Raw genomic sequence first — 12,860 nt, forward strand, 5'->3', positions numbered from 1 at the left:
CACACACACATTAATGATATTGAAGGGACTAAAAGGAGATTTTCAGTTGTTTGTTAATGATGAAAAAATAGGCAGAGCAATCAATCAGAGATACTACTGATATACAGTATTTACAGGGTGATTGCAAGGTTAGAAGTGTCAACAAATGATAATGGCTGTCAATTCAATGTCAGTAAGGGTAAAGTTATGCACTTTGGTGTAATGCAGTATCCAACAGCATATTATATTCATAATGGTCTGCCAGTCCATACTTGCCATAATAATGGTAGCGAAAGTATTTCTCATGTTCTCCAAGGCAGATGTTAAAGATCTTCCTGTTTGTCCACAGTAAGCCCATTCTCCAGAATATGCCAGAGTATGAACTTTATCCTTAGGAGAGTGGATCAGAGTTGATAATTTAACATGTGGTTTGAATGTTGTGTGAAGGCATTTTAGTATTTTGGCTATCTTTTTAGATGAACAGTGGACTTACGGAATAGGAAGTGTTTTGTTCTTGTGTGTTTGAGGAGGGAGAAGTAGGAGTGCTATGTAATTTCTATTTCCATTTATAGAAAGTCAACACATGCAGGAAGATATCTACATAAACCAGTACAACAATCTAAAAACAATGATGCAGCTCTTTCCACAGAAGTTAAATATCTTCTATAATTTCCTGACCAATGGCTACAGCTCCTACAAAATAGATAAAACACTACACTTGGCCTACTACTGGTTGACAAGGGTGTTAGAGCTAGGTTTTTTACTTGGAGAGTAGTGAATGAGTGGAATAAGCTTCCAGAGTCTGTTGTGGGTGCTACGACCATGAATGAGTTCAAGGCAAGGTATGATAGATACTGTGTGAATGTCAGATAGTTGTTCTTGACATGATGTTAGGGCCTCCCTCGATGAGTCTGTCGACTCCTTGGAGTTGCCCGGAACAATAACAACAACAACAACAACAATAATAATAATAATAATAATTTCAGCAAAGCAACCTAAGGTAGTGAGGTCATATATTATGTCTGTTCATTTTACATGCTATTAATGGAAATACAGTCATCTCTCAATTATCTAATCTTCAAATGAGTAAACCTTTAATTAACCTCGGATGGATTAGTGAAATACCGTTCATCAAAAAAGCAATTCAATAGTTATAGAATTCCTGACTCTTTTGCTCAAGAGGAAAGCACACATATTCCTATCCCTTATGTGTAATGAATTTTGAAATTATGGTGAAAATTCTTTAAACCTCTGAACAATTTTTTTTTGGTTTTCATCCTACTAGAAAAAATCTACTTTTCTCATGTCTATTAAGGACAAGATTCCTGCTCTTGGTTTTCCAGGTGTTTACCCAATTGTTTTTTCTTGTGACCTATCTTATTATGCTCAATCTGGAATATTTTCACAAAGAACATAGGTCATATATCAAGTATCATGAGCCTGAACAGTTGGGACTTGCTGAACATGCCCTTTCTATCAGGCTTAGTTCTCTGGAAGAAGACACAAATCCTTCATAAAAGCCAATTTCATATGGAATGTCTTTATAAAGAAACTTGTGAAATGTTGCTCCATTGTTTCAACTTAACATGTTAATGGTAGGAAGTGTTTCCCACATTTTTCATACTGTTGGGACTTCTCATTATCACTTGCGCATCGTACACAAGTGATGGCAGGCTGAACTGATGCAAAGTTTATATGGCATTTTAATGGCAACTCTTTCAGTAGAATTTTATTGCCACTTATTTGTGTGTTGCTTCTGCATCGAGACAGCTGGCAGCCTCACTGACACAAAGTTTATATGGCATGATGCTAGTCGCAACTCTTTCAGTAGAATTTCATTTGAAGTTAGCATTTGTGGTCTGTCTTAATGACATCGAAAATTTCAAATGCAATCGAACAAACACTTAGTTCGTGTAATTGAAAATTTGGACAAAATGTTAGGACAATTGTTTTTGGTTAGATGGTGTGTTTGGCAGTACAACAAATGGTTTTCCTTGAGTCTATGCAGAGGATGTATTTCATTACGTAGTGCCATTTTTATCCCAGTTGTCTCTAATTGCACTATTTGTTGACAAACATATTATCCAGACTGCAAATGTCTCTGTTCTTTATTCAATGATACAATAAAATGTGTATACAATAATACTTGTATTTCTTGTGTCTGCAGTATAGCATTAGGGATTTACATTTCGCAAAAAAAAAAAAGCCTTTCCATCTATCATAAGTTTTTTTTTTTTTTTTTTTAAATTATCCTATCCCAATGGCTTTAACAGGCCTTTAAGGCCCACAACCTTCCAAGCATGCTTAGATTTCGTAACTGAAATACGAGGATAGAATGGTCACTCCTATGCCTCAAGGTATTCTTGGCTGTATCCCTGTGTGTTCAAGGGGCCGGTTTGCCTGCTTTCGGGATGAAAAACACCAGATAAACTGGTGGAAAAAACCCTACTGCCCGCGCCCAAGACTTGGGCTATGGCTGAGGAAGATCCTTCAGCTCCTCATGTCTCCGACGGGAATCGAACCTAGGACACTCCTTCCCCAGGCATATGGTTGCGAAGCGCAACGCCACTAGGCTAACCGCGCAGACAATTATTCATAATCCATTTTACAGTACTGAAAGTACTTTTATTCATGCCTATTCTTTCTCTATCTTATATTTGCTATTCTTTATATCTTTTAGTAAATTAAGTACAGTAACTAATAATCAAATATATCATTCTCTTTAATTATTATTATTTTTTTAATATCTGTTGAAAAGAACATTCCTTTTCACCTATTCCAGTCTCCTCAATGTGGAATTAGTTACAATCGAAGGAACCATTACAAAAAGTGGTGCATTCAATGACATGCACAAACAAATGCTGGTCATTTCACTTGCTTCACCAGATGGTTAAGTTCACAGTGAGTGAGCTACTACTGCCCTGACATGAAAAGAGTTAAACAGATCTTATGTCTATCCTTTATAGGTGACAGAAAATTTTAGTACATTGAAAAAACCGTGACTTAATTATACAGATATATATACATATATACACACAATTTTTTTAAGGTTGGGAAAATGTTTTTGTCAACTTACTTTAGTTACTATGGTGGCATTTAGAATTTTCTGTTAGTGTTTAATTGGTGTTTCGTTTATGTACTGAAGATACATGTGACACATGGGTGAAAATTTTACAATTAAACATGAAGAGTTTCTATCGTGAGTTTGCCGTCCTGCATTTTATTCGAGCTGAAGCCTCCAGAAAAGCATACAACAGGACTACATGGCGATAACTGGTATGTGGCACATCACTGAGCATCGGAGTGACCATATGGCATTTGTGGATGTCCAATGAAGAGATGATAAAGGATAAAAAGATCAAACTATTGTCTTTTGAGAATAAAAGGCATCAGAGGATTTGTTTATTATTTTTTTTTTTTTTTTGCTCAACATTCTTAATATTTGTAAACAGAGCTAATCTGAGAGGTAGGTAAAAAAAAAAAAATGAATGCAAAATGGTAGAGAAAAAGTTAGCAAAGCAGTTGGTTCTTTTCCTCATCTTTTTGCAAAAGAATCACAGAAAACAAAACTGAATCTACCAAAATATAGGTAGATTCAGTTAGCAGCACCTTAGAAAACTAAAAGAGCTAATGATACTGAACAAATATCAAATCAGTTCAGAAAAAAATTGCTAAAGGAAAGCCAGTAATAATGTAAGCTTAGGTATGTTGGATTATTGCAGTATCCTATATCCTTGGAGCAGATAAGAGGATATCAGAAGATGCTAAAATAACAAAAATAAAAAATAATCTAGTAGTCATAAATTATTCACATTACTTGTTTACAGTTCAGTACCTCTTTCCAACTTGAAGTAAGAGAGATGTTTGTAGTCTCATCTAAAAGTTCCCTGAATTTCTCTCTCTTCTTTTTGTTTAAGCCTTCAATATGTTCTGTGAATAGTTTTTCTCTTTCACTTCGATCTAATGACTCAACCATTTCCCACCTGTGATCTTTTCTCAAAGTTCTTTTTGCATCTCGCCAGGATACATCTGGGTTGCGAACCTGTAGGAAAATGTATTCTTTAACTGACAATTATAAGTTATTAACAGCAATCCAATGAAATTGACAGAAAATTTCTAAAATACTGTTTTCAGTTTATGTTATATACCCTTACAGAAGTCTAATGCACGAAAACAGATGCAACTATACAACACGTCAACTTTGTTCTGAACAGACTGCTGATTTTTGTAAATGAAATCAGCAGTTTCAGACAAAATTGTATTAGCATTATATTACCAATATAGTGCTTGCAACTATTTTTATTACCTTTCACCATACTTTTATTAAAAACAAGTGAGAGGGAGAAACCCTTTTTTGTTTCAGTGAGCAGTTATTTTGAAAAGCTAGATAGTGTGTATGAATGTATATGTATACGCGCACGCACAAGGGTGCTCTGAAAAGTTCTTGGCCATAGATGGCAACACAATCGGCCAGATTTTTTTTTCCTAAGTTGGTACATCTGTCATAAGCATCCATGTGAAATTGCAAGTCATTCTATCAAGTAGTTTGTTTTATACGACTGTCTGAAGCAAAAGTGTTGTCTATATCCCTCGAAATGAATAAAATTGAGTATTGTGCAGTTATAAAATTCTTTGTAAAAGAAGGTTTAACAGCAAAAGAAATTCTTTTAAAGTTCATAAAAGTTCATGAGCACTCTTCTCCTTTGTTTTCGACAAGAAATGGGTTGCCGAGTTTAAATGTGGCCGTACCAGCCTTGAAGACGATTCATGTAAAAACCACTGATCAAGTGCACGCTATAGTATTGGATGACCGGCGAGGCAAAGTGTGTGAACCTGCTGAAACTATAGGCATTTCAAAAGAACATGTAGGATATATTTTGCATGAAGAATTGCAAATGAAAAAGCTTTGCACAAGATGGGTGATGCGCTTGCTCACAGCAGATCAAAAATGCACTCGCATGAAAATCTCTGAATAGTGCTTGGAGCATTTCAACAAGAATGAAACTGATTTTGATTTTGTGCATTGATTTATTACTATGAATGAGACTTGGATTCACCATTACACACCAGAATCCAAACAGCAGCCAAAACAGTGGGTAGAAGTGGTTGTTCGGTGCCAAAGAAGACAAAGTCAGTTCCATCAGCAGGAAAGATCATGGCATCGGTGTTTTGGGATGCTAAAAGCATTCTGTTTATCAATTATCTTGAAAAGGTTAAAACCAATAACAGGGGAACGTTATTTCGATCGGTTAACCAGACTAGACGAAAAAAATTCGTGAGAAAAGACCCAGTTTGCAGAAGAAAAAAATCATCTTTCATCAGGACAATGCACCTGCCCACAAGGGTGTTTTGGCAATGGGAAAATTAAGGGATCTGCACTATGAATTGTTGGAAAATCCACACTATTTCCCAGATTTGGCTCCCTCTGATTTCTATCTCTTCCTAAAACTAAAACTCTTCCTCGCTGGTCAGCATTTTTGTTCAAATCTAGAGGTGATTGTAGCTGTAGAAGGATATTTTGCAGATCCTACTGAGAACCACTACAGGGAAGGGATAATAGCACTGGAATAAATGTATTAGTCTTAAGAGAGATTATGTTGAAAAATAAAAATAATTTGAAATTATAAATTCGTTTTTTCATTGTTAGGCAGAGAACTTTTCAGACCACCCTCGTGTGTATATATATATATATATAGCAAACAAAAACTGTCTATTTTAAGCACATAAAATCAGTAGGGTAGAAAAGCTGTGGCATTAGGGCAGTGGTGTCATAAGGCTGATGCCAGTGATATGTGTACGTCTACATATATATTATCAATTATCGAAATTGTTATGCTAAAAAGCTACAAAAATGAATTTCAGCAAGAATTACAAATCATTAGCAATATGTTTATAAACAATGGCTATAGCAAAAATACAATCAATAAAATCCTTCATAAAACTATATCTGAAATGAAAATAATACAGATTACAGCAAAACCATAGCTATTCCATACATTAAAGGTAAGTCAGAGAAAATAAATACAATGTTATACCAGTACAACCTTTAATGCTACTCTTAAATCACTTATAAAATTAAAATATTATTATGTTAAAATATAAAATTAAAAAAAATACTGAATCCATTGCACCTGTAACTTACCTTATATTGGTGAAATTGGATGCACAATTCCAATCCATAAAAAAGAACATGACATAAAATGTAAGACGTGGTAAATCAGACCTTTTGGGTATGTTCTTAATGCCTTATATCAAACTGATTGAAAGTACCAGTTCCTTACATCATACAAAAACCTAGTGTGAATGCAAATTTAAGAAAGGCTGTGAAATTTTGATCGACAATTCTATCTATATAACAATAATGGCATAAAAATCCCAAGAATATGGATGACCCACATTCAGTCACATAACTTCAAGTTCTCATTGGCCACCATCAATAACGTTTTTGTTCTAATTTATCTGTGAGTAATCTAATTTTTGTTAATTTATCTGTTAGGTAATTTCTATGCAAACAAATAACAGGACTCTATGGTCCCCCCACCTCAGCAGTGTCAACAAACTAACACTTAACCAAATTATTGTGACTTTAACATACTATGTATATTGCTTGTTCACTCCAAACGATGACCTTGATATCAAGAATGAAATGTCATGTGATTATTTTTGTTCATATTAAACTGAAAATTTTGACTATAACATGGTAGTTCTCTCCATAATTTTTAGAAATGAATTTTACTTCTCCTATAGGCTTGCCATTGAGAATGCAGTTAATGTTTACCATGTTCCTGCCAATCTTCATGTATAAAGATTAGCACAAAGTCTTTTTTGTTGTTATTGTTGGATTTTCATACCAAATTTGTTACAGCAGTTATTCCATTTAGCGTCCTAGAGGCTCATTCTAGATTATTTAAGAGTACAGCATTATCTGCATAAAGTAAGGAGCTAATTTAATATCTCCCATTTTGATACCAGATTTAATGCCACTTTACTTCATTATATTAACCATAAAGATGATGAATATCAGTGTGATAGTGTACACTTGATTTCATAAACTATCTTCCAATACCTCTTTCAATTCTAATTACCGACTTACAAAGTACATACAGACTATACTGCTCTGTATAATATGTCATTTATCATATGTTTATTTTTGAGCAGCTCTTGCATGTTATTGTACACCTTCTCCAGATCTACAAAACTTAAATATAGATCCTTGTTATATTCTCACAATTTCTCAACTATGTCAAAGTAAAATTTGATCCTTACCACTTGTTTGGCATAAACCCAGCTTGCTCTTTTCTCTTCTACAATTTTTTTAGCATCTAATATGCATGCACGAATCTTACCTGCAACATCAGCAGGAAAATTCCTCTACAATATTTTTATTTTATTCATATATTACTCACAAATTTTATTTCCTTTTTATGGATGTGAACTATGAGAGTTCTAATTCAGTCATCAAAAATATGACCTTCTGAGTGAGCATTTTGAACTAAGCAGTGTAATCACTGTATTTATACCTCCATACTTCAGCCTTTCTGATTGAATGTCATTTACATAAATGTCATCTAGCTGTCTTTCCACATTTTGGGTTTCTGATGGCTCAGAGTTTATCACATTTAACAGTCTTTCAAAGAAATTACTGAAATGCAATTTTATCATATTCACATTCATCATGCTTTGGAACATGGTTAGGTTTGACATAATATTTAAGAATTTAACCAATTCAAAAGGCATACAAGAATAAGAGTTGATTCAATTTTTGCAAGACCCTTTTTCTGCTGCACTGAAGTGAAGAGAAATATATATACAAAAAAAAAACCTTCAGGTGGGGAAAAAAGGAATAAAATACTGAGAATTTATTTTCCAATGAAAAATAAGTAAGCAATACACTCTCGAAGAATTTTTCTGAAGAACAGAAGAATGCAAACATAAATATAACTGATTCTCATTATAGCAAACTGCTATAACACTACTGAAATGCCCTTACCAAATCCTACAGATAATGCTATGCTAAAAGAAATTCACTATAGCAAACCATTCCTGTTGTCCCTGCAAATTTACTATGAGAACTGATTGTATGCTTCCAGATAGTTCCTATGATTTAAATTAACTAGTGCCCCCCCCCCCTTCAGAATGGTATGGCTTTAGTCTCTCGGATGAGCATTAACATTTAGATCATTTCCAAACACGACCAGCATTATGCATAGATCTAGTCACAATTTCTCTTATAAATAAAGCATTGAAATGCCTAGCAGAACAGCATGCATTTGAGGTAAGGATACAATTTATGCCTAATTTTAGCATAAATAGTGCCAATTTATTTAGAAACATCAGAATTAGTTTGAAAAATTTATTTATAATTTATGCAATTAGCACCTATGTAGCTCAGTGGATGTGGCATTTGCACACCACGGCGCTTGGCTGCACGAAGGAAGACTTGGTTTCGAGTCTAGTCGGCGACTAGAGGAAATTTTTCTAAGCCTTTTTTTTGACCGGTTCCCGAGTTAGTCAATCTCTGACATGGGCAAGCAGGTTTTTCCTCCCGGAAACTCAGGTTTTTCGTCCTGTAAACTCAAGAAAATCAACCGTATAACCCACATTATTTCAGACATTAAAAATATATTGTGTTAAGGTTAGGGACCACGAGATGGCAGCACATTTGAGCCGTCTCTCTTCACTGCGAACCGCTTAATTAGTGATAGCCTTGGGCCATCTATCTCTTGGGTACCAGTGGAGATTGAACTGCCCACTCAGTCTCCAAAAAGTTAGATAGGGCTAAACGGCCTCGCCTATTCCCCGTATATGGGAATAAAAAGGCGTTAGCTGATTTTTTTTTTTTTTTTTTTTTTTTTTTTTTTTTTTTTATATGCAATTAGCATAACTTTGTTGAGGTGGTTACTGAATTGCCTGATTTGTCATTATTTCTACAGGCCTAATCGCAGCAGACATGAACAAGGCATGTACTCTACTCATAGTATAAAGAAACAACCCACAAAATAACTATAATTGTTAACATGATAATAGAAAGCTCTTACAAAAGTTTACTAGTTTAGTTCTGATTCAGACTGTATTCTTGTTTTGGTATAGTCCAACCCTAAAACTGCAAGAATTTCATACTTTCTTTTCTTGGAGCACATGTATTACTATGATATTCTGGAGTTAGTGTTCATTTCCACTGCATGGATTGTATTTTTCCATCTAAAGAGTGCACAAATTATGAACACATGGACAATTTAGCTATTTTTATGTGGCATGTCTGAAGATATCAAATTGCAGCAGCATTTCATTCAAAGTAAAAAATAACACATGGATATTTGTTTATGCAACACGAAATTAAACTTTGGGTATGATAGTTTAGGCTATAATGAAAACCTTATTTGTAGTTGTGGCACAATTTAGGCTTGCAAGTGGAAATGGTCTGAAACAACATTTCAGACCATTTGTTATACAACAAACAGAAGGAGATAACCAGCTCTCCCTCTGAATCTATATAGGAAGATATAGGAAGATAATCATTTTAGTATGATTATGGAAAATTAAATGTAACCTGTTCATTTCAATGAGTAATATTTGCTGGGACATCTAAAATCCTTAAATTTCTCATAGGTTCACTTTTTTAAGTTTTTATAAGTATTTTTTTTTAATACCATTAACAACTATTGCTTCATAGTTCAAAATTATAGTGTTGCTAAGATATTTTTTAATTAGTTTTGTTTTCATGTATGGCCAATCATACACTGATATTTCACTGGCTTCCTTCCTTCACATAAACATTATTATAATTTGCTTTTCACTTGACATTTTCTATACAACTATGTTCTGGGAGAGAGAGAGAGAGAGAGAGAGAGAGAGAGAGAGAGAGAGAGAGAGAGATTTATTATTATTATTATTATTATTATTATTATTTTGCAGGTGTCTTGCTCTTTTTCCACTCCTTACTACACTGGTTTCAATAAATTAAGAAATAAAGATAAAAATCATACCTTCAAAACTGTACGATGAATTTTTGTGCAATTTAGCAAAAAAGAAAAACTTACAAAAACAGTAAATAAATAGTTTAATTCAGAATGGTAATGGTCAAAAACAAGAGGTAACAATGAGATTATCAAAGTGCCTCAATAAGGAAAGTGGTCAACTCTCACAGCAATACAGCATTCACAATGATGTTTCATACTGATGTCCAGGTTCAGTTGTTAATAACAACCATTGATCCTACAAAACCCCTTAAGTCCCTCCAGTTTTTTTTTGAGAGGAAGTTTGAGAGCAGCAAAGTCTACCTAGACCATCCTAGATATGCTCAATAGAATTAGGGTCAGGAGACCTGGCTGGCCAGTCCATACATATCTTGAATATACTGGTCCATGAGCTTTTGTTTTTGGTTCCAGTAAGACAAATGCCTTCCCTATTGCACACAGATACAAACACAGTGGTCCAAGATTTTATCTCTAGAAAGCACATACAGATCACATGCACAATGAGATGCCTCCTCAAACCATCACACTACCTCCACCACAAGTGTCCCTTTCACGGATATTAGAGGGATTATAATGTGTCTCTGGTTCTCTCCTGATAAGAAGGCACCTAGTACTGCTTTGTAGAGCGAATTGGGACTCAACTGTTTAGAGATAAGTCCGAAAACATATTTTCTCCTGTGTGTGTGGGGATAGGGATATACAGATAATCGGTGAGATCTGTCACCCATTGCAGCTGTAGCCAGTGGTCTCCCTTCACTGTATCTCAGTGATTCTATTTGTGGCTGGTGAAATTGGTTCCAGAATGTGAACAACACAACAACTCACATGCAACCATCTTACTACCTCTATCTGACTAAATCTGCAGGAAAAAAAAAATATTTTTACCCCTAATATATCCAAGTCAACCCATCCATCCTCCAAATGCTAATCAAATGGATGTCTAATTAACTGAGCACTAGATAACTAAGAAATTGCATAGAATAATCCTGTTGGGGGAGACCCCCACCCCAACATCTGCTATTTCACAGATCTCAAACAATGAAATTGCAATTTAATCTCAAATTTAATGGACTACTCATAAGAAATCTATTAAAATTCAGATGACAAAACCATCTTCTTATCACACAGAAAGGCTACTCCTAAAAAATTCCGTGCCCCAAACACTGTCAATTTGAATGTGTAGAACATTACACAAGTAGAAATGACTCAGAGGAAAAATGAGATGAGATAAAAGTTTTACCTTAAGTCACCTTGGCTCAGTTTTGCTATCTGTTTCTATTTGATTTTTTTTTGCCTATTGTGCATTTATTATTTGACTGTAAATTGGCTTTATTATTAAGAGGGATATCTGGAAAGTTCTGATAAATGCCTAGAACAAAAATAAATTAATTTTGTCTTCTTATATATCCTAAAAGAAAAGATATTTTCTGAAAAACATTTTTGTTCATCATCATCAAATTCCTCCCATGTACCTTCAAGGGGTGTACAGGATATGATAGTACTACATGAAAAAAATTACATCATTACTAACTTTCTATCTACAATTTTCCTCCAAATCAGTCTGCTACTTGTCAAGACTACAACACTATCAGATCTTATATTTCTATCGTCTAAGGCACTTTGTACCGTATCAATCCACCTATATCTTGGTCTTCCTCTGGGTCGTTTTCCTGCCAACCTGGCAGAGAACACTTGTTTTGCTAATTCTTCTTCACCCATTCTGTTTAAGTGACCATACCACCTGATATTAGCTCTGCTAACACATTCCTGGATGTTGACAATGTCAAGTTCTTTCCTAATATCCTCGTTTTTAATATGATATTGCCATTGATGTCATCTGTTCACGCCTCTAATCATTCTCAGGACTCTCATATTTGCGGTCTCTAGTCTTTGGTCAAGTGTTTTACTTCTGACCCAGTTCTCAGATCCATAAGTTAAAACTGGTTTGAACAACGTCGTGTATATAGCTAATTTAGTGTTCCGACTAATTTCTCTCTTATTCCATATGAATTTATTCAATTGACTTCCCACCATACCAGCTTTGTGGATTCTGTTGTCTATTTCTATATTTAATTTAACATCTTCAGTAAAAATCATGCCTAAGTAGCTGAAATGTTTTACTTGTTCCAAAGGTTCTCCATTCACAACACAGTTGACATTTTCAATGATTCTGCCTATTTTCATTGTCTTTGTCTTTTTATAGCTGACCTTCATACCATATCTATTACAACAGCTATTCAATTTAGTCAGAGAATCTTGCAGACTTGTAGCGGATTTATTTAGAAGTATAACATCATCTGCATAAAGTAAAGAGCTGACATTAACATCTCCAATTTTGATATCAGGTTTAATACCACTTTCCTTCATAATGTGATCCATATAGATAATGAATAACAGAGGAGATAATGTACATCCTTGTCTCACATCAGAATTAATTAAACCATCTTCTACTTCCTTCAATTCTAACTGCCGACTTACAACTCAAATAAAGACTAAGTATTGCTTGATATAATGCCCCATTGACACCATATAACTGTAGCATATTGAATAGCTTCTCTCTTGACACCCTGTCATATGCCTTTTCCAAATCGACAAAACTTAATTACAGATCTTTGTTATATTTCCATGCTTTCTCGACTATTTGTTGTAAAGTGAAGATCTGATCCTGACAGCCTCTATTTGACCTGAATCCAGCTTGTTCTTCACCCAGCTTTTCTTCCACAATTCTTCTCAACCGTTTCTCGAGTATACTGGCATAAATCTTACCAGGAACACTCAGTAGGGAAATACCTCTGTAATTCTCACATTCAGTTTTATTTCCCTTTTTATATATGGGTACTATTAGAGCTCTACTCCAATCATCGGGAATTCGTCCCTCTGTCCAGGCTTTCTGAACTATGCAGT

The 12,860-nt window shown here is 34.6% G+C and overlaps 1 protein-coding gene across 4 annotated transcripts in view; it reads right to left on the reverse strand.

The window, feature by feature from the left end:
- Nucleotides 1–12,860, reverse strand: part of LOC150092440 (transcription elongation regulator 1-like) — a 291,251-nt gene that overhangs the window by 38,054 nt on the left and 240,337 nt on the right. For all 4 annotated transcript variants that reach the window (XM_090415019.1, XM_090415020.1, XM_090415021.1 and 1 more), the window contains one exon: nucleotides 3,815–4,021. In XM_090415019.1, the coding sequence (XP_090271145.1) occupies nucleotides 3,815–4,021 (207 nt within the window). The remainder of the gene's footprint in view (nucleotides 1–3,814; nucleotides 4,022–12,860) is intronic.

The sequence above is a fragment of the Typopeltis vanoorti genome, chromosome 26 (assembly GCF_054136105.1).
Source record: "Typopeltis vanoorti isolate ZY-2024b chromosome 26, IOZ_Tvanoo_1.0, whole genome shotgun sequence".
Classification (NCBI taxonomy): domain Eukaryota; kingdom Metazoa; phylum Arthropoda; class Arachnida; order Uropygi; family Thelyphonidae; genus Typopeltis; species Typopeltis vanoorti.